At 34.8% G+C, this 26,951-nt stretch overlaps 1 protein-coding gene across 2 annotated transcripts in view; it reads left to right on the forward strand.

Annotated features, from left to right (window-relative positions):
* The first annotated feature begins 16,303 nt into the window (after positions 1 to 16,303).
* LOC144019389 (transmembrane protein 132C) overlaps positions 16,304 to 26,951 on the forward strand; it is a 188,292-nt gene continuing 177,644 nt past the window's right edge. For both annotated transcript variants that reach the window (XM_077522413.1, XM_077522414.1), the window contains exon 1: positions 16,304 to 16,934. In XM_077522413.1, the coding sequence (XP_077378539.1) occupies positions 16,841 to 16,934 (94 nt within the window). In that variant the 5' untranslated portion in view covers positions 16,304 to 16,840. The remainder of the gene's footprint in view (positions 16,935 to 26,951) is intronic.

The raw sequence follows: 26,951 nt of genomic DNA on the forward strand, positions 1-26,951 counted from the left end.
CTTATAAATGCCAAGAAATTCAGTATTTGCTGACATTTTATGGAAAGTTTGTAGGTGGTTGCTTGCTTAGCTTAGCTAATTAGTAAGTTAGTTAGCAAAATACAGCAAGAATAACAACTTTACACGTGCCAATAAATTCATTATGTCGTGTCGTTTTAATAGGGAAAGTTCTTTGTTCATTACTTCGTACAAGCTAACACGGGTAGCTACAAAAAAAACACAATATTGAGTGACACTTAAAAGAGTAAGAACTTTCAGTTAGAGCTAGCAAGAATAACCGCTTTAAAAGTGCTTATAAATTCAATATTTAATGACGTTTTAAGACGGGTGCTAGTTTGATACGGTAGTTAGTTACAACATTTAGTGCCACAAGCTAACAAGTGTAGCTACAAAAAAAAACAAGAAAAAAAACTTTTCGTTCAAGTTAAGATGAATAAGAGCTTTATTTTTAAAGCTCTTACAATGCTTATTAAAACGGTGTAAGTTTGCTAACACGTTTATTAATCGTCAACCGGTCAACGCTCTTCAGCGCTGCTAGCTTGTTTGCTAGCTTGATTGATTTTTTATTTTTTTTGATGGCGGCGGGTCGACTTTTCAGTGGGTCTATTCAAAAGAGACGTGCGTCCTTGACCAAATGTTTTTTTTTTTACTTTTTTTTTTACTTTACTTTTTACTTGTTATGACTTGTTCTTGCTTACTTCTAATCTTTTCCCACGCTCGCACTCCATTAGCGCGCTAACGCATCGATCCGCACACACGGATATAAATACACGGAAGCTTGTGCTTCCACTCTTGCTTATTGACCCACTGACTAAACTAAACACGCACACACACACTCCAAATTTGCTCACTGCTGTGTACACACGCACACACAAACAAATACAGAGTGGCCAGTTTATAAATACACACGCACACGCTTGTGTGATGTGTCCTTGCGTGACCTCCAATTTTGTCCGCTTGCGAACGCTCGCTGGCCACTTCATTAGGTACGCATCCTCATCACATCCAATACAAAACAGGTTTTGCCAGACGGGGATGAACAGAAAAACAATTGGAATTGTGTTCTTTTCATTTTAGATTGTTTTTCTGTGTTTGTGGAAATTATTTAAAATACATTGACTTTATTTAAAATGTCAATCAAAACTGAGCATCTTTGTTGTGATGGATTTATACTTTAAATACAGTATTTCAATATTTTGTTGTATTTGAAAATGTTTTTTTTTTCATTAAAATTGTTTGTATATAAAATGCATATTAGAACAAATCCATCTCATTAAATAATTAACTTGTTTTATATCGACTTGAATTTTTAAAAATGTGATTTAGTAATTATATGACGGAAATATTACCATAATGCATTGAACTGTACGTTTATATTTACTATAGATTTAATTGGATTTAATATATTTTATTGAATTTCTAATTATTATAGTTAATTTATTTTATAGAGGAAAAACAGTATATTAAAAATATATTGTGACTTGATGGACAAAACAGCATTTTTCATATTTGTTTTCCATATGGACTTTTCTATTTAAAAAAAAAAAAAAAAAAAAACAATCTCACAAATATTTGATTCTATCTTTTCATGTGGCAACAGGAAATTAATGGCAACAAAAGACTTTATTTAAAAAAAAATGTGATTTAGTTATTGTATAACCAAAATAATAAATAATAATGCATTGAATTGCACGATTGTATTTATCATAGATTTAATTGGATTTAAAACATTTTATTGAATTTCTAGTTATTATAATTAGTTTATTTCATAGAGGAAAAATAGTGTGTTAAAAATGTATCATGAATTGATGGACAAAAACATTTTTCATATTATGTCATATATTATATTTTTCATATATGTTTTCCATTTGAACTTTTATATTTTAAAAAAATACAATACAAAATATTTTTATGCGGCAACACATAATAAATGGCAACAAAAGTGCATACACCCCTTAGTGAAAATGTCCAACTTGGGCAAAATTATTTTATTATTTATTTTTTATTTTTTAACTTGGGCCCAATCAGTCAACAACTTTATTGTTGTAACATTGCATCAAAGTTTTGTTTCTTCTGTGAAATGATAGAATCAAATGTTCCCAAAAATGCGATGGGGTGTGCGCACTTTTGTGAGCATGCAAAAACTGAAAACGGCAGCAGACAATCTGCTTGCGATTTTGAAAGCAGACAGTTGTGCTAATAAGAATGGAATCCATACGTGATAATAACGTCGGTGATCCCTCTTGTGGGAGTTTTCCTCCCCAAACGAGGCGCAGAAAATCATTAGCGGCTAAATATGTCGGCCATATTAATCCGCTCGGCATTGTGGGAAGATTTTCAACCGGCCCCATCGACCGTCTCACCTCTCCCGGGACCTTTTCTTGTTTACCAAGCTTTCTTATTCTCCAACTTATGAACAATAACGCACAATAAACCACTGCTCAACTTGAGTTTTCATTTGGCCAGATGAGTCTGCACATTCTTATTAATGATTAGATTATTATTTTGTCACTTTTTATTTCATCTTTCAAGGCAAAGATTTTTGTGACAATAATATGCTTGACTCGTGTAACCGCGTTATTCTCGATGAATAGCGCGTTTGTGGGTTATGAATCAAGCAGAACAATCTGGCCATCATCTCAGGAGGGCGGAGATACTTTGATACTTGCCGTCGACTGATGATGACATCATAGTTGCTCGAGTCAATTTGTTGTCCACTATATACAGTGGTGCGAAAACTACTTGGCTTTTCTGTTTTGTTGTTGTTGTTGTTTTGTTTTTTTGGCGCAAAACAAAAACATGATTAAACGTAAAATATATATATATATTTTTATATTATAATATTAATATTATTTCTAAAGACAAATACATTTCATTATGCTATGATTATGCAGGTTTCTTTTGGACCAAACAAGATTTATTATTAAATTATTATTATTATTATTTTTATAATAAATACAATGTGCAAATATATACATTTAAACAACCCAAAATTAGTATTAATAATCTTTTATTTTTGTTTACGATTTGCCAATTATGTAATTGTGTTGTGCAAGAATTGAAATTGTAATTGAATTTCAATCAATTGTTTTGTTTTTTTAAACAAGATTTAATAAGTTAGTTTTTTTTAATTTAAATTTTATTTTTTATAAATACAATGTGCAAATATATGCATTTAAACAACTCAAAATTAGTAGGAATAATCTTTTATTTTTGTTTACAATTATGCCAATTTTGTAACTGGAGTGAAGTTTTTTTTTTTTTCAATTAAATAATGAAATATATTCATATTATTAAAAGGTATTACATTTTTAAAATACATATATTTTCTTAACATAAAAACAAATTGATGTGATTTAGAGTGTCAATGAAATATGTGCTGGAAATTAAATAAATTAGTTTAATTGTTATACAAATAAAATAAAATCCATGTTTTAATTTAATTAATCACATTTTATTTTTTTATTTTTTTATCTATTAAATAATGACATTTATTCATATAATTAAAATGTATTGCATTTTGAAAATGCACATTTTTTTTTTTTAACATGAAAAAATCTTCCAACAAATGACTTTTCAAGTTAACTCGTCAGATTTAATTTTATCTGTCTATGGATTTTTAAAAAATATTTTTGTGGCTTTACATTTATTTGCTTATTGGCACACGCGTGTGCGTGCGTGTGTCTAGTAAGTGTTGAGATGAAAGCAGAATAATGACTTTGCTGTTTATTGTCTAATTTATGTGACACGCACACACTCGACGTTTTGATCCGGGCCAGGAGTGCAACAGCTTGCTATGAATATTCAGCAAAGGTGTGTGCGTGTGCATATATGTGTGTGCGTGTGTTTGTATTTGTGTAATCGTCCTCAACAGGAAACATACACTGGTGGGACGGGACATTTTGTGTGTTTGGATGTGCCTCGGGGACACGCGAGGATGGCAATTAAACAGGAAATGAGTGGAGCCTCACAACGCGCACATGCACACACTTAGATTAATCGCGTATGTGCTCGCACGTCCCCTCAGTTTATCGTCTTTTTGTTTTTGACAAGCTGCCACGAGCGAAATTTCCTGTGATGTCATCGGCCCAAGCGAAAAAAAAAAAAAAGTATACAATGAGAAATAAACGCAAATTGGTCGTACTGTTGATCATTTAGCAAACATGCTAGCATAATAATAAGTGCGAAAAACCTTGACGTCATTTCTCCTTTTCAAATTTGGGATTGTGCTGTGACAAATGCTAACAGGGCGAAATGCTATCTTTCAAATGTTAGCCACTCAAAATGTCCAACTTTTCCACACACACACACACACACACACACACACACACAAAAAGACCAGTGTGAAATCGTGGACTGAAAAGCGATGATGTCGCCATAACACCAGAAGATGTACATTTTAAACTAAATTTAGTTTTTAATACATTTCCATCTTTAGCGACGCAAAAACCACCACAAAACCACATTGTTGATAGTTAGCTTACCATGCTAACCTAATAAGAGTTACTGTATGTGGAATAATAATGATGATGATAATAATAATAATAATAATAATTAATGATTATATATATATATATATATATATATATATATATATATATTAGGGCTGCACGATATTGGAAAATAATGTGATATGCAATATAGTTGCTGAATATAGCGATATCGATATTATTGTGATATTTAACATGAACCTAAAGAAATGATATTTTTATTGTCTAATGAAAGAATTACATTTTTTTACGCAGCAAAATAAGGAAACTCAATATATCCTTAGTTAATTAATTGTAATTACCTCTTGATAATGTTCAACAATTGGATGTCGGTGCACATTTCAGTTAGCGGCTGACTGCTCAAATTCAGATAAAAGAATAAAATTCCATATGAAACTTATTGCATCTCTTTGCAATATGCATATTGCGTGGGCCAATATCACCATATAAATGACATTATCGCAATAATTATAGACAAAATATGAACTTTTTTACTGCTGAAAATGTCTCAATGAGTCAAGTATCCCTTTAACGAGTCGTCATATTTAAATGGCGAAAGCGATGTGAAATTGTTCTCCTGCAATCACAAATGGTAACTTGTGCTAACGATGCTAATGCTATTTGCTCTTTGAATTTTTGCGGGCTGTTTTTGGTCTACCCCAAAAAAAGTTTTAGCAAAACATTTCTATGTATCACTAATGCCGTTAGTGCTAATGCTATTTATTTATTTATTTATTTATGTCATTTTTATTCATCCTGAAATATATTTCATTTGATTTTTTTTTTTTACTTGAACATTTGAAGCCGACACGAGGCGCCAGTTCTATCCTTACGTCTTTGTTGCGCGCGTTCTCGGAGGAGGTGGCAGCTTGACGGCCACAGCTGCGGCGGTTTAGCCGTTCTTTGCCGGAGGATTAGCGACGACTTTGGCGGCGGCGGGCAGATGACGACAAATAATCACACCCCCAAAAAACAAGACAAAAAACAGAAACCAAGTGTTGCTTAGAAACACCAAGTTTTAGCTGCAAACTTTTTTGTTTTTTTTGCTAACTTCAGGCGCTAGCTGCGTTCGCAAATACGGCAACTAGCATGATGACATTATAGCGTAGCCACAATTTAGTCACAAAATTAAATAACATTGAATTCATACAATAATGCAATTTTCTGTATTTGTTTATCCCTTGTTGGTTTTAATGTACATTTTAGTAATTGTCTTGCTTTTGTTATGTATGATAGTATTTTCGTGAATGTGTAGTTATTGTTTGCATTTTATTTAATTTTTTACTAGAGTGACCTTACGATCTGTCTCGGGACTGCCGATGAAAAATAGCCTTTTGGCTAATTACTTGCATATTTACAGAAATGTTTATTAATATGTACTGTCCCTGATCCAAATAAATACATAAAAAATACAATAAAAATTAACAAAATGAGAATTTTGAAAATGTGTATTAGTATTATTAAAAAATATATTATAAGTATTTTTTATTATATAATTATGACAGAAAAAAATAAATGAAAGTGAATTAATACAATAATGTTTTCCTGTATTTGTTAATCCCTTGTTGGTTTTTATGATCATTTTAATAAATGAATTGTTTTGGTTATAAACATGTAATTTTGACTTAATGGCATTTTCGTGAATATGTTATTGTTGTGCATTTTATTTTGTTGTTATTTATATTATTTATTCTTAGGGTGTCGTTTACGTCTCAAGACTGCAGATGAAAAATAGCCTTTCGGCTAATTACTTGCATATTTATAGAAATGTTTATTAATATGTACTCTCCCTGGTACAAATAAATAAAAAAAATGAAATAAAAATAAACAAAATTAGAATTTTTTTAAATGTGTATTAGTATTATTAAAAATATATTATAAATATTTTTGATTATTAAATAATTCTGACAGATAAATTACAAATCGCTAAAATGTATCAAAACAAATCTAAAAAATATAAATGAGTGATTAAAATGTACTGTCCCTGTTACAGATAAATACAAAATAAAAAAAAACAAAATTAGAATTTTGAAAATGTGTATAATTATTAAAAATATATTGTAAATATTTTTTATTATATAATTATGAAAGATACATTCCAAATCGTTAAAAATTTATCCAGAAAATAATAAAAAAAACATCTTAAAAATATAAATAATACAAGTGAAGTGTATAAAGATATGCTTTGTGGAAAAAAGGAAAACAAAATTATCTGATTAAAAAATGTAATAAAAAATAATAGGTTTGGGTGAGAATAGTAAAATAAAATTAAAAAAAATAAAATATAAAAATAATGCATAAAAAAAGAGTATGCTGAACAGTAGTTAGATATTTCTCACTCCACTTTTTGCTTTCTATTGATCGAATGAAAAAAGGAAACAATCAAAATTGTTAGCCTTGCATAGCTGACGAGCATAATAGCCTATGTCTTTTTTTTTTTTAACTTACTGTCACAATATTAAGTCATTTGCCCCCAAAAACATATAAATGTGTTTTATTTTAAATGTTTTAAGTGTTCCAAAGACTTTTTTTTTGTTTTTTGTTTTTTTGTTTGTGTTTTAAGCTAGAGCATACAGAAGGCTTTCATGCAGCCTCTCAACTGCAACGAACAGTTGTAGAAATGGTAATTATTACACAAACGGCCAGCAGGTGGCAGCAGAGTATAAGAGATCATCCAGGGCCATGTTAAAAAAAGCTCAATTACTTACAATTCTAAATATATTTGTGGAAAAATTATGAAACTTAGCTATATTCTAATCCTAATTGTTGCCAAACGGAAGCAGATAGAAATACACCTTTTCTTTCCTGATGAACGAAGAGACTTCAATCTTTCTTTTGGTAGGTTCCATGTTTTTATAGCATCCATCGAAATATATCCATATTTTTTTTGTCTTTGTCGTGAGCATTCGGCGTATTCTAAATTGGACGCCGAGCGAGCGCAACGGACTCCATCTTGTCTTTACCGTGCGAGCGCGGATGCAAATAAATGTGCAAAGGAGGATTTTTAAATAGCGCCACAAAGCTTGTTAGCCTCCACAATGGCGAACGTGCATGCTAACGGCCTGCGTGACTTTGTTGTCCTCCAGCATTATATGCGCACGGCGTCGTGCGCGCGTGCGTGCATGAACGTCAGTTTCCACTTTGGTTGTGTTCACAGTGTCGAGCGCTCACTCTGTAATTAGCACACAGCAAGCCATCTGTCCAAACAAGCGCTGTCCCGCTCGCTTCGCCGCCATCATCCCCGACGCCGACGCGACGCTATTTGCTGTTCGCTCGCTCGCTCGCTCTCGCCGTCTCCATCTGCCCGTCTGCCTCTGTTTACAAGCACATATTTTACTTTTTCTTTTTTTAAACGCACACCTCACTTTTTATTGCCATCTGTGTGTGCCACCTTTGCACATTTTTACGATTTCTTTGTTCTTATTTAGATCAAATTTTTTAAATATTCTTCTGAATTATAATTTTTTATTTTATTTATTATTTTATACATTCTATTATTTTTATTTATTTTAATGTTGTATTAGTATTATTTGTTTGTAAAATATTTTTGTAATGTTTATTTGTTTTTAGATATTATTTTCAAAATGTTATTTTTATTTTATTTTTATTGTATTGTATTGTGTAAATACGTTTTTAGTTTTCTAGGTTTTACATATTTTTTCGCATTTTTAATCTGATTGCATTTATAAAATATTTTCTTTTTTTATAATTGTATCTTTTTCTTACATATGCTGATGTACTTCATTTTGGAAATGTATCAAATGTATTTAGCGAGCAGAACTTCAAGGCAAAATGTGGTGCTTTTAAATCCACATGTAATTACTTTATTTTTTTATTTTTTGGCATTTACCATCAACATGGACTTGTACGACGGTGTAATAGGGCCACGTATCATTTTTTTTGTTTTTTTTTAGAAGGCAGGGGCAATATTCCGAGAAAAAAACTTGCAAATTTGACACTTTCTGAAGTGGCAAATTTGCGAGTTTATAAAGTGGCAGACTTGCGAGAAAAAAACCTCAGACACTTATTATCTATATTCTAAATTCATTGCTGCAAAAAAATTATTTATATAAATGTATTTATTTATTTATTATTTATGTTTCCAGACTTTTTTTTTTGTTTCTCGCAGTTGCCACTTTAGAAAGTTGAAAATCTATGAGTTTTTTTTCTCAGAAATTTGCCACTTTAAAAAGTTGCAAATTTGCCACTTTGGAAACTCGCAAATTTACGAGTTTTTTTTTTTTTCCTCGCAAATTTGCCACTTTAGAAAGTGGCAATTTTACACATTTTCCCCCCCACAAATTTGGCACTTTAGAAAGTCGCAAATTTCTTAGTTTTTTTTTTTTTCCACAAATTTGCCACTTTGGAAAGTCACAAATTTACGAGTTTTTTTCTTGCAAATTTTGCACTTTAGAAAGTTGCAAATTTACGAGTTTTTCTTCACAAACTTGCCACTTTAGAAAGTCGCAAATTTACAAGGTTTTTTTTTCTTGCAAGTTTGCCACTTTAGAAAGTCTGAAATTTAAGAGTTTTTTTTCCCACAAATTTGCCACTTTAGAAAGTGGCAACTCACAAATTTGTGAGTTTTTTTTTCTCTGAATATTGCATCCACCCTCTAAAAAAAAATGTTTATACGTGGCCGTAATACGCCGTTGTATGCAATAGAAAGCTTTTGAAGCCTCTTTTTTTTTTTGAAGAAGAAGAAGAAGAATTGTTCTCAAGTTTTGCATGTGGGCGTGTCTAATGTTGTGTCTGTTTTGTGGTTGAGAGGAGCGCAAAATTTCAAATGCAAAGATGACATCTGCGACGGCGACTCAATGATTAGCCGCGACGACTAATTGCCGCCTTTGGTCCTAAAGGGAGGGGAAATGATCCGCCATGACAATATCCTTTAATTCAGCGTTTGGGCCAAAGAACGCTTATTACGTGTGTGCTCGCGTTTGTGTATCAATGCATGTGTGTTTGTGCATTTTTTTTTTTTTTTTTTGCACTTCCTGTGGGGCACAATCACATTGAAATGAGTGTAATTAAGTTGCCAGTTGCAACGGGCTTCTGCGGAGAATTAATATTTACGGCCGCGCATGTGTGTATTTTTATTTTTTTATGAGCATCTCGCTGATGAGTCGCCTCCTCTCATCGGAGGCCTCGCGGGTAATCGGGCCGGCAAATTGGATGTTTGTTGGAATCGTTATCCAGCGCGGGACGCGTTTGTTTGCGTGAGCGTTGGTAATAAAGACAGATTGACGAACTAACGCTCTTTGGCGATTAGTTTGACTTTTTGCAGCGGGAAGAAAATGGCACCCGGATGTATAAAGTGTTTATTTAATGTCATGGTGGAGTCTATTAACGTTTATTTGGATTTGTTTATCGATTTCAAGAAGCTATCAGGAACAACGCGCCTAATTCGAATAAATCTCCCGGGTGAACGTTTAGGAGATGAAATGGACTTGGATGCATTTTTGTCAAACTTGGTGAAATGAGTCTTTCTACCAGCAGGGGGCGTGAGCCACCATTTTCACCTGCTAATTTTAGGTGGATGCATGCCGGCTCCACCACACGAGCATCTACTGTAACCCAAAAGGTTGCTAAATCAGTGGAGGCTGGCGTTTGTGGATGTCACTCTGCTTCATCTATCCTTCCTTTAGTCTTTTCTCTGGTCTCTTGAGGTCTCGCTAAGCTGTTGTAAATTCGATGTATCTGGGGTTGGTGAAAGATTCTGGATTTGTAACTGTGGGTGAAGTTTGGTGTTGGATTTCACTTTGCTTCATCTTCCCTTCCTTTGATCCTTCCTCTGGTCTTCTGACAACCTCACAACTCTGGCACAAATTCACGCGCACAAAAATGTGATGACATGATGACTTGGGAAGGCTGCTGAATGAATTAAAAACATTTTTTAAAAGTCATTAAAAAAAATTTTTTTTAAATCTTTAATTTCTTGATTTTCTATTATTTGTTTCTCTAATTTCTAATTTTTTGAAATTTTATTTCTCTAATTTCTTTAATAAGTATTATTCAGTAAAAAAAAAAATTTAAAAAAAGAAGGAATTTACCACACTACTACAATCGACCGTTATAAAACATTCACAATATAAAATAAATAAATAAATAAATAAATGTGTACCTAATGAACAAACCCGATTCCAATAAAGTTGTGTTAAACAGAAATAAAAAAACAAAAAAAAACAACAATGCAGTGATTTGAAAATGATCTTCAAGCTATATTTCATTGTATCCACTACAAAGACAAGATATTTCATGTTCAAATCAATAACGTTTATGGCTGCAACACATTCCAAAAAAAGCTGGGACAAGGTCATGTTTACATCACCTTTTTCATTTTACAACGTTTGGAAAAATGAGGACACGAATAATTTTACATTTCTCAACAATACGACAAGTATTTCATGCTTTACACATTTTCAATGGGAGCAGGTCAGGACTGCAGGCAGAAAACCTCCAAACCTTCAAAACCTCACCATGTATAATGTAGGCTAAATTCTAATTATGGGGGGAAAAAAATGCTAGTTTTTTTTTTTTAGCATTTAGCCTAAAATACGTTTGAACGTCTTCACAAACTAACTCCACATTGGCAGTTCCACGCTTGCATAGTGAACGTCCTGGGCAGATTAGTTTGACTTAGCAACACATGGAAGCTCAAATCTGATTGGACAAAGAAAAAAAAAAATCCGACATTGTCTTGAAATTGAAAGAATGCAACCACGATAAATGTGACCAAATGATCACAATATTGGGCCTTCCGGTCTCCTCGTGCACACGGCGCCATAATCCCCGCAGATTCCCCCCTCCCCCTTTTCACAGCTTGCAGCCTCTCAGCCACGCTTGACATTCCCGGGAAAAAAACCTCACGAGGCAGCTCAAGCCGAGCCTCCACCTGTGCGAGCAAAGTCAAAGGATGACTGGCCATGAATCAAGAATCTCTTACAAATCGTTGGTCTGAGAATTCCTGACCCTCGAGCAAGGTTATTTTAGTTCACTAACACTAACAAAAAAAACTAAAGTTAAAAACAATTTTGATAAAACGGTTTTTTTTTTCAAATAAAAACAATTTTTTTTTTTTTTTAAACAAAAACTAAATAAAACTACATTTTATGTTAACAAAACTAACTAAAGCTAAATATAATTACAGCAAAAAAGTCATTGCTTTTCATCTTTAGTAATTAATTTAATGCATGAGCCTTTGAGGATGATTTTAATTATGATTTTAAGTCGATTTATTTTGATATGAATCGGAAAAAAGACGTTTGAAAGTGTGTCACACAGAAGTGATGTCATCGAGCAGCAGCCAATTGAAAAGCACCTTCAGATGATGCACAATGACGAAAAGTGAAAATAAAAACGGACTTAAAAAATATAATTCAAAAATTAAATACAAATGTGTTTTATTATATATATATATATATATATATATATATATATATATATATATATATATATATATATATATATATATATATTTGCTCTATTTATTTCCATTTTTATATTTATTTTTTTTAATCTATTTATTATATTTTTTTATATCCATTTTTATTTTCACTTTTAGACATTTATTTATTTAACCATTTATTTATTTAGTCATTTATTTATTTGGAATTTTGGCAGTTTTGGGCCGTACTGCCAACTAAATAAATAAATAAATGACTAAAAATGAAAATAATTGATTTAATAAAATATAATTCAAAAATGAAATACAAATGTATTTTATATATATATATATATATATATATATATATGTTGCTCTTTTTATTTCCATCCATCCATTTTCTTGACCGCTTGGTCAAGAAAATGGATGAATGGATTTCTTTTTATTTCCATTTATATTTATTTTTTTCTGCGATTGACTGGCAACCAGTCTGGCAACCCTTGTGAGAAATAAGTGGTCAATCAAATCGATGGATGGATGTATTTATTATATTAAATAGATTTTTTGCTATTTTTATTTCCGTTTTTTACATTTATTTATTTATTTTGTAGTTTTTTCGAATTTTATTTTTATTTCCATTTTTATTTTCTTTTTTTTCTTTTCTTTTTTTTTTTTTTTGAAAAAAAAAATCCATTTTTATTTTCACTTTTAGACATTTAGTTATTTATTGAGTCATTTATTTATTTTGAACTTTGGCAGTTTTTCATACTTTGCAGCATAAAATTTGGTCAGCGTGTCAATTGTTAAGTAGACTGACAAAAAAAAAAGAAAAAGTTGACACAGGTCGTCAGCCATTTCGTTTGAAGTCGCCATTTTCGTGTTCATTTCGTGTTTTTGTCATTTCCACCTACAAACTCCTCCTCGAGTTTTTTTGAGCAGTCAACTTCTGTTTAGCAGCACAAAAACGGCTCACATGTCCGTCTGAAGTAGAGCCACAAAAAAAGTCTCAGGAAGCCAGGCCTGAAAAGGCACACAGTCGGCCATTTTGGTTTTTCAAGTCGCCATTTTATCAACATTTTCCAGGGGTCCGTTAAAGATTAATTTTATCCCAGAGATGTTGTAATAAAAACTGGATTTTTTATTTTTATTTTTTTTTGCAAGTTCGTGTCATCCATGTCATGTTTATGTGATACATATTTGGTAACAATCTGACACAATCTTGGACACGTTTGACCACGTTGGAAATGAGCAACATCAACCCCAAAATGAACACTTCAAACCAAAATGGCCGACTTCGCACGACTTTTGGACTTGGTTGCTTACGACTTTTGTTTTGTGGTCTGGTCATGCAAGATGAGTCTACCAAATTGTATGTTTCAATAAAAAACAAATGACATGATTAAAAATAAAAACACGTCAACAAGCAGCGAGCAATCAGAGTACTTGATAACGATTTGTGTTGTTTCATTCATTGCCCGTCATCCCATAATAATCCTCATTCCATCGTTACGCATCGGAAAAAAAGAAGCCATCCGTCACTGTCTGCGGTCGCAACCCCACCATAGATTTGTCATAAGTCATGACGATGCGCTTTTCCAGTCATCCGAAAAGCCAAACTCTTGCTGCGTCTGCCACACTCAACATGGCCGCCCTCCTCCTCTTTACTGTCCAATATGGAGCCGCAATGCAGGCGGCGGCAGTGTTTTATGGTTTCATGGTCAGAACTTGACTAAAATGTTTGACTTTGCCACATGAAATTTGGTAAACTTGCCTCACACGATTTGACCCACAAAAGAAGACTCAAGAAGTCACACCAGAGAGGACAGGAAGTCGGCCATTTTGGTTTGAAGTTGCCATGTTGTCAACACTTTCGACGGAGTTTTTTGAAAATTAACCCCCAAAGCACATTTTATTAGCAAAGTGAAAGTTTGTCAGCATGTGTATCATGAGTAAACCCACAAAAAAAAGAAAAAAACACCGCTGAAAATACACAGGAAGTCAGCCATTTTGGTTTTAAAGTGGCAATTATTATTTTTTTGCTATTTCCAGTGGTTCTGCTAAGATGAACTCTTGAAAATGAAGTTTTGTTTATCAAACGGACATTTTCGTCTATCATGAGTAGACCCACAAGAACCCGCACCTGAAAACACACATTGTCGTCATTCATTTTGTTTTGAAGTGGCCATTTTAAGGTCATTTCTTGCGTTACAATGATAAACACCTTCCAGAGAGTTTTTGAACATTCTGCCCCTGAAACCCATTTCATTTCAATGTGGTTGACGTGCCAATCATGAGTAAACCCACAAAAAAAAAAAAAGATTCAATTAACCAAACACACAGGAAGTCAGCCATTTTAGCCATTCGCCATTTTCTTCATCCAGCCTCTGGGACCATAAAGAGAAACATTTTAAAATCATTTGCCCTCCTCCAACATGCTTTCAGCACTTTCCAACTCATCAAAACACATTTTTCAAATATTTTTAGACTATTCAGAAAAAATGCAAAACAGACTTGAAATGAAAACACCGACAAGAAGAAGACACTCTTTCACTGAAATGGCCGTCCAACTGGACTGCACACCTGATTGTGACGTTGCTCACTAGGCCACGCCCCTTCCAGTCACAAGTCAAACACGTGATGACTTCAGTGGCCTTCTCACTTCTTTCCTTCTTTGACTAATAATTAAACAAAGGCGAAGGATGCTTGCGCACCCGACGGCCACCAGGGGGCGCGCTCGCTCCTCTCAAAAAGATTCCCCAGAGTCAAGTCAAACGCGCTCGCGCGCGCACGCGAATGCGAGTCAATCGAAAGTGGATGCGTTTTATGACAAAGTGGTTCGCCGAGGCGCGGCCACGTGGTGTGCGTGCGCGCGCGCGCGCGCGCCAGGGGAGTCTATCGATTACACGGAGAACAGGTGTCGCGCGTGTCAGTGGATGAATTATACAGAGAGGGCACGCACGCCGCTCGTGCACGCGCAGGCATTCTTAAGAGACTCGATTGTCTTATTGAGCTTTAAATGGACACGTGATTAGGGACGTCGTGTTTGGACTTTTTCAAATAAATGATTAAAATAGATCTTCCAAAAAATGATGACCACGAATGACATGTTATTGGTAAAATATAAAAATAAAAATGTAACACATCGCTTTGTTAAACACTACAATCTATATTATCTATAATGAGATTTTTTTTTTTAATAAATAAAATAAAAATAAAAAAAAAAAAAAAATAAAAAAAAAAAAAAATATATATATATATATATATATATATATATATATATATATATATATATATATATATATATATATATATATATATATATATATATATATATATAGGCCCTATACTTACACGGCCACTAGAAAATAAATTAAAATGAAATAATTTAAAAAATAATTTTACATTAAAATTTGAATACATTTCAAGTTTCAATTAAAATACAAGTAAAATTAATATAAATAATAATGAAAAATCCACACAATCGTTTTTTAAAAATAATAAAGAGGATTTTAATAAAAAAAAAATCAAATAAATTTTGTATTTTAAAATTAAATACCTGTGTCGATGATAAAATTGTAATAAATTTCAAGTGTCAATTAAAATACAAGTACAATAACTAAAAATAATAAAGAATAATAAAAACATCACAAATTAAAATTGTTTTTAAAAATACTATTAAATAGTATTTTAATTTTAAAAAATCAAATAACATATTTTCTATTTTAAAATTAAATACCAGTGTCTATAATAAATATAACATACATGTTAAAAACTACCAATAAAAATGATATAAAAAAAATAATAAAACCCATGCTATATATTAATAATAATATGGACAACTATATAGGACCATTACATAAATATGAGTGCAATTGAGCATAATAAAGAATAATAATAAAAAAATACACAAATTAAGATCGTTTTTAAAAATAATATTAAATAGTATTTTAATTTTAAAAAATCAAATAACATATTTTCTATTTTAAAATTAAATACCAGTGTCTATAATAAATATTACATGTTAAAAACTACCAATAAAAATGCTAATAAAATAAAACCCATGCTATATATTAATAATAATATGGAGAACTATATAGGACCTTTACATAAATATGAGCGCAATTGAGCATAATAAAAGAATGATAGAGAATACAATGTGAATTAAATATAATACAGAACCCTGTCGAATACAAAATACTGTATACTTTGAAAGAATCACAATTGTTTCATATTAAATAAGAAGCATACACGTCATTAAAAAAAATAAAATAAAAATAACATGAAATAATGCTGAGTAAGCATGTAAGTCTTAAATGTCAGTCAAATTGCCAAACCCCGCCCCTCTCATCACCACCACATGCACCCTCCTCTTCCTCCTCCTCCTCCTCCTTCCATCCGGCGTCCGATCCACTCTCAACTTGATACCCCCCACCCACAACACGCACACGCACTCTCTCTCTCTCTCTTCCACACATGCACGCGCACATGCAGAGTTCTAGTCAGAGCTCCGCGCTGGAGCGAGCACAGTGTCTGCTGGGTGAGGTGCGAGGAAGGAGCGCATCATCTTCATCATCCTCATCAACACCGAAAGCCCGTTTGGATTTATCCAAATCACGTGACTCACTTTTTTTTGCGTGGGAGTCGAAGACTGGACTTGTGATTGATTTATTAGTTTTATTATTATTATTTCTTGTCTTGTAAACTTGCTCGCAAGTGTTGAAACTTGGGATTGCACGAGCACGTTGTAGGTTGGATCCGGTTCCGGTCCACTTTCCCCCTCCCCCGAATTCGGATCGTAATCACTTGCCACCTGGAAGTCCGCCATGAGGTCGCTGCTGACGGCGTCCGGCAACTCGCCGTAGTCGCCGCTCCGGTCGCGAGACCAGACGCGCTTCCTTCACCCCCGGAATCGAGTGGCCTCGGCCGGCCGTACGCCGCGGAGCTTCCCTCCCCACCCGCCCGAGGAAGGATGGAGGCTCCCCGGGCGACAGCAGCGGCAGCACCCGGAGGAGGACGCTGCCGCGCGCGCTTCTGGAGGACGCTGCTGCTCGTCCTGTGCGAAGGTAGGAACACAAAAGTTTGTTTTTCTTTATTGTTGTGCGTTTGAACGCTTAGCGACGGAGAAGTGAAGGCTCCATATGCATCATGTGCCACTTTGGGGGGTGAATTATCGCAAGTTTTGTCGTGTCATTTGTGGTCTTGTGCGGTCTTTTTTTTTTTTTTCCTTTTTTTTTTTAAAGTCATTCGTGTGAACTGAAGGCGCTTTTTACGCCAACACGTGACCAACTGGCGAGAGTAGACAGACTATAGTTGTCGTTTCTGTGCAAAATCGAGCAGAAAAATGTTTTAGTTGCACTTTTACAGTCCAAAATATTAAATGCACAAATGCCTACATTTACATTTACTCTCCTGTTAGGTCGGCTTCTCAGGACAACGAATAATGTTCCCGGGTCAATTTGACCCAGGGGTTTAAATGATGAAAACACATTTGAAAGAAATGAACATTTATTGATTTATTCATTTATTTATTTATTTATTAAAAAAAAACAACAACACACGTTTCATTATGGAATGCTACTATTTCTAGTTCTTACAATGTCCCATGAGTAGCTTGGGTCAGAATGACCCGCACTATGTTTAATGTTCCAAAAGCATTCAATTTTTAATTGAAAATATGTCAAAGTTAACCATTGTAATTAATGAGAAGCTTCATAGCAAAAAAAATAAAAAATAAAAATACTCATTTGTATCTTTAAAATATAAAATGGGTCAAATTGACCCAGGCTATATTTTAATGTTCCAAAAGCATTCAATTTTTAATTGAAAATATGTCAAAGTTAACCATTTTAAGTAGGTTTTATAACAAAAACAAACCTACTCATTGGTCTCTTTAAAATATAAAGTGGGTCAAATTGACCCAGGACTGTTTAATTTTCTAGAAGTATCACAATAAAAATTTACCATTTAATTAAAAATATGTCAAAAGGAAAGCATTTTAATTGTCCGTCAATGAGACGTCTCATACTAATATTTTTTCTCTTTACACTCAAAATGGGTCAATTTGACCCGGAATGTTTAATATTCCAAAACAAGCCCAATACGCATTAATTGTTTTCATTATACGTAAATCAAACGTAACCATTTCTTATTCTGTTGATCTGAGGTTTTATAGCAAAAAAAATAAAAAATTGGGTCAATTTGACCCGGTACATGCTCAATGTTTCAAAAGCATCTAAACTGCTTTCATTGCAAATGTGTCAAATCGATGCATCTTTTTGTTCTGTTGATGCCAAGTTTGTTGGCTAAAAGATAACATTTGTTCTTGAACTCGAAATGGGTCATTTTGACCCACAACATACCAGATGGGTTTATTGTTTGTGGGGGGGGTTCAGATATATTTTTGTGCATTAATCGTGGGAAGTAATCAAGTACATTGACTTTGTTCCTGTACTTGTATACATTTTTTCAGGTGTCTTTGCCGTACTTGAGTATTTATTTCTACTTTTGCTTCCTGCATTTGAATATACAAAAAAATATGGATTTTTTTGTTTGTTTTGTTTGTTATTTACTTTGTCCAATGTTTTTATTTAAATTGTTATATACTTTGTCCAGTGTTTTTATTTAAATGTTGAAAATGGACATTTTATACATTTGGGAGTTAAAAAAAAAAGAAAAGAAAAAAAAAAGACTTAACTCATTGACTGCTGTGGACATTTTTTTTCGTCAACTGGAATCCAAACGTTTACTATCAACAGCGAATATATTTGTAAAAAAAAACAAAACAAAAAACCCTCTCTGCCGTTAAGCAGTGTTTCTCAATTCCGGTCCTCAGGCCACCCTAGCCAGCCTGTTTTCCATGTCTCCCAATTGCAACGCAGGTGAGGATCGTTATCAGGCTTCTCCAGAGCTTGCTGATTAGCTGTCATTGGAATCAGCTGCATTGGGAATTGGGAGACATGGAAAACAGGCTGGCTGAGGACCGGAATTGAGAAACACTGCGTTAAAAGGAGTTTCCTGCAAAAATACTACTCAAAATTCTTATTTTTGTTCTTCCATAGTATGAGATGTCACAGAAGCAAAATATCTGCGTCCAAGTCACTGTTCTGTTTTACATGTTTTATTTCATGAAAATGTCGTTTTCTCCAGTTGTTGGTCCAAAATTGGTATTTGTGGTGACACTAACTAACTAGCTAACTGACTGACTGACTAACCAACCAACTCATGTGTTGTACTGCTGATTACGAAATGAGAAAAAGCTCCAAGCAAATGTTTTTTTATTTTTTTTTTATTTTTTTTATTCAGGTGTTTTTCTTTTTGGTTGTTTTGATGCTCATTTTGTTACATCTCAATATCCTGCAGGTGGCAAAAGGTCATGCAAACAGCTTTGACCATTACTTTTTTTTTTTTCAATTTTTCCTCCCCACAACTGCTGTTTCTGCACTGCTACTTCGATACAAAGACTACTTTTGCCACCCCTCATAACTGACATTAAAAGGTTCACTTTTACTTTTGTACTTATGTACATTGCAATCTTAAAAGCTTTTATTTAAGTACAAGAATTGAATCACTTTTTTTTTTTTAACCACAAGTATCTGTACTTTAATGTAAACAGAGTACAGAGTACTTTTTCTACCTCACTAATTTAGAGTTAAAAAAAAATAAAATCTTTTGTCCTTTAATACATTTCTGTGCTTTTTGGTTACTTAAGTATGAGTTAAATCAACATTATTTTTAGTTAATCGTTTTAGTCACAAATATTTGTACTTCAACGAAAGAGTAAGAGTACTTTTGCCACCTCTGTAATGTAACTTTCCGTACATTATTTTCAAGGTCTGCTCGTTTCACTTTTCATTCAGGAACGGAATTGAATCAGTACTTTTTCTTTTACCAGTCTTTTATTATTATTATTATTATTATTATTCTTTTATTTATTTATTTATTTTTTATTTTATTTTATTTTTTTTACTCGAGTACTTATACTTAAATACACAGTATGACAATGTTGGCCACCTCTGTTGTGGGCACATGTGCGAGCGTGTTAATCAAACCCGACTCACGGTCCGGTGGAGACTTAACGGGACGTGCTGATGTTCGCTGGCTCGAGACAGGAAAAGAGTGCAGCGATTACAAGGGGGGGGGGGGGGGGGGGCTGGGGGCGCTCTTTGGGCGCTGAGGTTTAGTGAGGGGTGGTGGTGGGGGGGGGGACACTGAACAGCTGGGGCTGAGTTGGCACAAAAAAAAAAAAAAAGTTGAGTCACCAAAAATAAAATGAGGAACATCTGAGGTCCATTTTGGCTTGGCTGCTCGTTTGAATCGGCTAATTTGTCTTCATCTAATTGACTTAAAGCTGTTTAGATTTGCAGAATTCCTTTGCTTTGTGCTCTTTATAGTTTTTACAGTTTCAGTTAAAAAAACATTCTTGGTGGTTTTCAAAAGTAATATCTGCCCATTCATATGCACTGCAACATCAAGGGAAACTTGATTCGATTTCAATCTACATTGTGTCTTGGTTGCAGTGTAAACACGACATGTAATAATTTCAAGTTCAATCCAGTTTGGAAGCAGATCCACTTTGGACATCAGTGTAAACGTGACATGTAATAAACATCAAACTAAGTTGAATCCAGTTCTGAACAAGATTTATTTTGGACAGCAGTGTAAACATGACAAGTAATTATCAAACCAAGCTGAATCCAGTTCTGATTGAACAAGATTCATTTTGGACAGCAGTATAAACACGACAAGTAATTAATATCAAACCAAGTTGAATCCAGTTCTGAACAAGATTCATTTTGGGATAGCAGTATAAACACAAGTAATTAACATCAAACCAAGTTGAATCCAGTTCTAAATTGGATTCATTTTGGACAGCAGTATAATCATAACAAGTAATATCAAACCAAGTTGAATCCAGTTCTGAACAAGATTCATTTTGGGATTGCAGTATAAACACGACAACTACAAGTAATCAACATCAAACCAAGTTGAATCCAGTTCTGAACAAGATTCATTTTGGACAGCAGTATAAACGCGACAAGTCATCCATCCATCCATCCATCCATCCATCAATTTTCTTGACCGCTTACTCCTCGCAGGGGGTGCTGGAGCCTATCCCAGCTGGCTTCGGGCAGTAGGCGGGGTACACAGGTGACCAATCTGTACATTTTTGGGTGCAGACGGTGTAATGTGTCAAACCAAGTTCAATCCGGTTCTGATCTGGATTACACCTTTGGCAAGCAGCAATTTGACTTTTACTTCTTTCCCAGATTGGAATTGGGTTCAGAATCGGTAACATAGCAGAGGATGTTTGTGGGGGTGGGGTTAAGGGGTTGTCACTTCCGGTTGGTGTGTGTGTTTGTATGTGTGTAGTTTTTCATGTCTTTGGGGTTGCATTAATCAGCAACACATTTCCCTTTACATTAGCTTCACTTGGCTGACTGTGTGTGCGCGCACGCGGCGGATCATTATCACGACAAGATGACTCAGATGGGACTCATAATGGATTAACATTGAATTTTAATCCGACATCATTTATCAGCGTGTGCGAGTAATGACCGCGCGTGTGCGTGTGCGCGTGCGCGCGTGCGGGTGTTTTTTTTTTTTTTTAGGGATTTAAAAAGCTACGCTGATTAAACGCCGCTGGCCACACATTCTCTCCATTTAAATGCGTTTGTGTGGCGACAAGAACGAAAGAATTTCAACGTGACATTTGGAATGACGTCATCGTACGTTTTCATGTTGCCGTCATTAATCCCGACCGAGTACGGAACACAAACGGGGCAGTAACAACTTGCACGTTACAGGCGACCGCACAGTGTGTGGGTCTATAAAAAAGACATTACATCGAAAGTCAAATGGGGGGCGGGGTCCAGATATGCTGTCCATAGCCCACCTGGACTGTCCACGAAAGGGGCGGGGAAAATAAGGTTGTGTGATCATGGTGTATACGTCTACGTCTGTGTCGTCTGGCACATCAAAACCTTTCGCCTCATTGCCACAGAAGGTGTATCGTGAATGTTGATCAGTTTTTGATTATTATTTTTTTTTAAAGATATTTTGAGGGGTTATTTTTGTAATTATTTTAAGTTAATACTTTTACAGTGTGTGTGTGTGTGTGTGTGTTTTTTTTTTGAGGGGGGGGGGAATTATTTTTTGTAATTGTTTTAAATTAATACTTTTACAGTGTTTTTTTTTTTTAAGGATTTTTGGGGAGTTAATTTGATTAATTTTTTTAATCATTGTAAAAGTATTTTTTAAAAGATTTTTTTTGGGGGGGGGATTTAATAGTTTCTTAATATTTATTTATTTTCAAGTGTTTAAAAGATTTTGGGGGGGCTATATATATATATATATATATATATATATATATATATATATATATATATAATTTTAGCTATTGTATTTTTTATTTTTTAATGTTTTTTTTAAAAGATTTTTTGGGGGGGGTTATCAATTTAGATATTTTTTCCCTGTATTTTGTTCCTTTGTATTTCAGTGGGCACAATTATACTATTATATTATACTATATATTATTTGCGCGAATCACAGGCTGGACCGATCCCATTAAAAAAAAAAAAAAAAAAAAAAAAAAAAAAAAGTGAGTTGAGTCCTTTGTACTAGAATGACCAATATTAGTGCTGTACTGATGATCTGAGAGAAGCTGAGAATTTTTCCCACGCGCTGCAATGTGATTGAGCAGCCAATCATTTTGCAGCAGGCATGGGGGGGTGTACCAGACCCCAAACTCAGCTCAGGAATTTCAGAAATTTTCGCGGGGGCATATTGGTGTGGTGGCAATATACTTCTGTAGGGCGTCAATTCTTCGGGGAGGTTTGTTTGTGGCGGGCCACCCGGTACCAAAGCCCCCCACCCCCCGTCAATCGCTGCACTTAATTCTATTTCCATTATCTGCTATGGGAAGAAATCAGATTGGACCCTAGTTTTACGACCACCGCAAAACCGCAGACTATTGATTTATTTATTTATTTTTTTTTACACGCGTGTGCACGCGCACATAAAAACGAGAGGCGCTTTCATGGTTGCAAGTGCGACGAGATGAAGGTTTTCAATTTGATTAGCGTGATCAAATGGAGCGCTGTTAACAGGCGCGGGCGCTAATAGAAAATCATTTCGATCTCACGCGCACTCCGTCACGAAGGAATGTTTTTTTTTGGGGGGGGAAAGGGGGAGGCAGGCGGACAAATGTCTGCAAGAGGCGGACACAAAATGGATGAATGAGATAAAGCCGGATGAAGGCTTTTTTTTTTTTTTGTCCCCTATCTGATGAGAAAAACACGAAGATAAAAGACGAGATGGCAAAAAGTGCCGGATGAGGACGGATAACCTTTTCATCCATAACCTCATCCACAAATGTGAACATCCAAGTATGTAAAAGGTGCAACACTATCTACTCACAGGTGTGGTGTCACCCCCAATTCTGAACCCCCCCCCCCCCCCCCAAAAAAAAAAATGTGCACGTCATACCAGTAATTAAGTTAAATGTTAGAACTTAAAATATATACAATATTTGACAAGAAAACTAAAATATTGGAAAAAAACTAAAGTATTACAAAAAATACTTTAAAAATAATAAAAATATTAGCATCCCCACCAAAAAAAAGAGACAAAAAAAAGATATTAGAACAAAATACACAGTTACAATTAATACTAAAATGACGGAAATATTACAAAATAACACAAAAAAATAATAACATTGAAATGCAGAAACGTTCACTGAAAACATTTGAAATAATCCAGTCGTAGAATACAAAACATATTAGCCATAAAAATACACAAATATCGAAAAAAATGCACAAGTAGACAAAAAATGGTTGTGCATATAAAACAAATATTAGATTAAACAAAGAAAATAAATGAAATATTCAGATATAGGGACAAAAATATTCCAATACATATGTGAGATATACAATATTGAAAATATGAGGCAAATTATTATAAATAACAGAAAAAATTTCAAAAAATAAATTAAAGATTACAATACAAAAATAATTTACAAAATACTTGTATATACTTGTGTATATATATATATATATATATATATATATATATATATATATATTATATACTTTAATAATCTTTAAAAAAAAAGAGACAAAATGTTAGCCTGAAATGCAAAAATTAGCTTAACAATATTACAATAAAAACAAAAACTGAAATACAAAAATGTTAGAAAATGTAACAAATAATAAAAACTGTTTACACAAAAAACATTGCTGCAATATTGTTCCATATTACACACAAAAAATAAAAATAAAATACCAATTTACAACATAAATATTCAAAACAAATTAAATAAAGAACTTGAAACCAAAATGCCAGAACAATGGGGGGGGGGAGCACCGTTGGAAAAGACACAAGTGTCCCTTAACAAGTAAGCCATTGTCCCCCCCCACCATGCCCGGAAGTCTCGTTTTTCCTCCCCGAATGTCACAAACGGCACATCTGCCGTTGCCAAACATGCTTTGGCCTCATCCCCGGGGTCAGCACGTCTGCAAATGGGGGGGAAAATGCCCAAGGGTGGCACAATTTAATCCCATTTTGGAAAGTGTCCACGCCGTGGAACGTATGAATGCATGTGTGATGTCATTCAGCTCCTTGTATTTAAGGGGGGGGGGTGCTGTTGCCGGGGGACAGAGGACAACACTCGACGGCATCCGCTACATTCCCACAGCGGCGAGGAAGCAGAAGAAGGAGAGTGTGCGGGGGACATTAAAAGGCCAGACGAGGCCAACAAGAGCGAGAAGGGAAAAAAAAAAAATGGGATGAAGCGAGATGATGTTGTGGTGTGAAATGAGAATTGGGGCGGCGGAGGAGACGAGCCAAAAATGAAAAAGAAAAAGAAAAAAGATTGAGGAGGAGGATAGAATGAGAAGCGAGGAGGATGTGTAAAAACAAAAAGCGATGAGAGCAGCCGCCTGCAGGCCTTGTGTTTAAACACACGTCATCTCCGCCATTTACACAAGTACACGCGCTCGCCTTCCGGACAACGAGGCACACGGTGGAGGAACGGGATGAAAGAAGACTTGAAAGGATCCATAAAGTCTGGAAAGTTTTGGGATTGCTGTGATGCTTTAGATCAGCTTACTCTGTACAAACACACACTTGGTTATTAATTACAACTGTTGTCTTGCACAATAGAAATGCCTACCTAACATTTCATCAAAACCCTCACAATATAAATCACAGGCTCTTAGTAACCACCGTACATTTCAAAACCTGCGCTCAGTTATTCATAATAGCCACCTTGCACAATAGAAATGCACACCCAGGTTTCGATAACCATCAACTTGTGCAATAGAAATGATCTGTTGGGTAACGATACATGTACCTAGTTAGTCACAATCAGCACTTTGCACAATAGAAATGCATGCTTAGCGATTAACCACCATGCACAACAGAAATGAGTGCCCAGCTGTTAATCATGGTCTTGCACAATAGAAACTATTACACGGTTACTAACACCCACCATGCTGAACAAAGGAAATGATCTGTTAACTAAAAATACCTACCACCCTGTACAATGCAAATATGTAGTCATTTATCAATAATCAGCATTATGCACAATAGAAATGAGTGCCCAGCTGTTAAGTATGGTATTGCACAATAGAAACTGTTGCGCGGTTACTAACACCCACCACGCTGCACAAAAGGAATGATCGGTTAACTAACAATACCTACCACCCTGTGCAATGCAAATATGTAGTCATTTATCAATAATCAGCATTATGCACAATAGAAATAAGTATCCAATGCCCAGCCATTAACTCCCACCTTGCACAATAGAAATGCATACCACCAATTATGAAATGCATGTAAAGTTACCACTGTGCACAACAGAAATGCATACCCATCTGGTAAAAACGATTTTGTACGAACGTATACGTAATAAATAATAAAATAGGTTATGAATAACTCCCACCTTGCACAGTAGAAATGCATACTTAGTTACTGAAAACCACCACTGTGGACAATAGAAATGAATTATTGGTTATTAATGACAATCAGTAACTTGCACAATTAAAAAAAAAATCTCTGTTAATAATGATAGCCACTGCCTTGCACAGTAGTTCTCATCCTGTTTTTAATAGTTGCACTCTTGCATAATAGAAATGCAAACCCAGGTATTAGTAATGAACGCCGTGCACAATAGAAATGTGCTTTGTTTTGATAACCGCCAACTTGTACAATCGAAATTATGACTCCGCTTGGAACAACCACAAAATTTCACATTAGAAATTCCAACCCACTTTTAACTAACCGCCAACTTGCACATTTGAAATTCTTTCCGATTCATAAATGATCATGGCTACCTTACACAGTCGAAATGCAAAGCCAGTTGTGAATGATAATGATGCCTTTTGCACAACAGAAAGGCGTACCCAGGGGCTGTTTTGCCTCCGCGCTCGTTTGTCAAGGAAGCCAGAAAGTGATTAGCATCAGCGCTAACCGTGCGCACGTCCTCCTTAACCAATTAATGAAGCCCGAGGGCACGGCGGCGGCGGCCTCCTAATTAGATGCGCAAATAGGGGGGAGCTCGTTATGCAAATAGAGGAGGGAGCTCGTTATGCAAAACGCCGGCGGCTCTACCTGAGACAAGTTCGAGCGCTTAGCAGCGCCGGCTAAAAATAAGCAAAAGTGGACTTTGGCGGCTCGTCCGGAGGTTCCTCGTCGAGTGTGTGTGCGTAAGAGTGCGAGTGTGGTCCTGGCAGCGGGTTGATGGTTTTGACCTCGCCGTGGCACCTGATGGATCGCCCCGCCGCTCTCGCCAACGTGCACGCGAACACACTCACATGAGATATAACGCACGTGCCACGTTGTGCGCTGTGTTCCTACAATTGGGAAATTGTACACTTTTTTTTTTTTTAAATGAACGAAGGAAGGAGAGGAAGAAAGATGGTGTGAATGGAAGGAAGGAAGGAAGGAAGGAAGAAAGGAATCAAGGACAGAATGAAAGGATGGAAAGAAGTGAGGGAGCAAAGAAGGAAGGTGAGAAGAAGGATGGATGGATGAAAGAAGCCATGGAAGCTGGGGAAGGATGGAAAGAAACAAAGAGGAAGGAA

Source organism: Festucalex cinctus, chromosome 5, assembly GCF_051991245.1.
Source record: "Festucalex cinctus isolate MCC-2025b chromosome 5, RoL_Fcin_1.0, whole genome shotgun sequence".
NCBI lineage: Eukaryota > Metazoa > Chordata > Actinopteri > Syngnathiformes > Syngnathidae > Festucalex > Festucalex cinctus.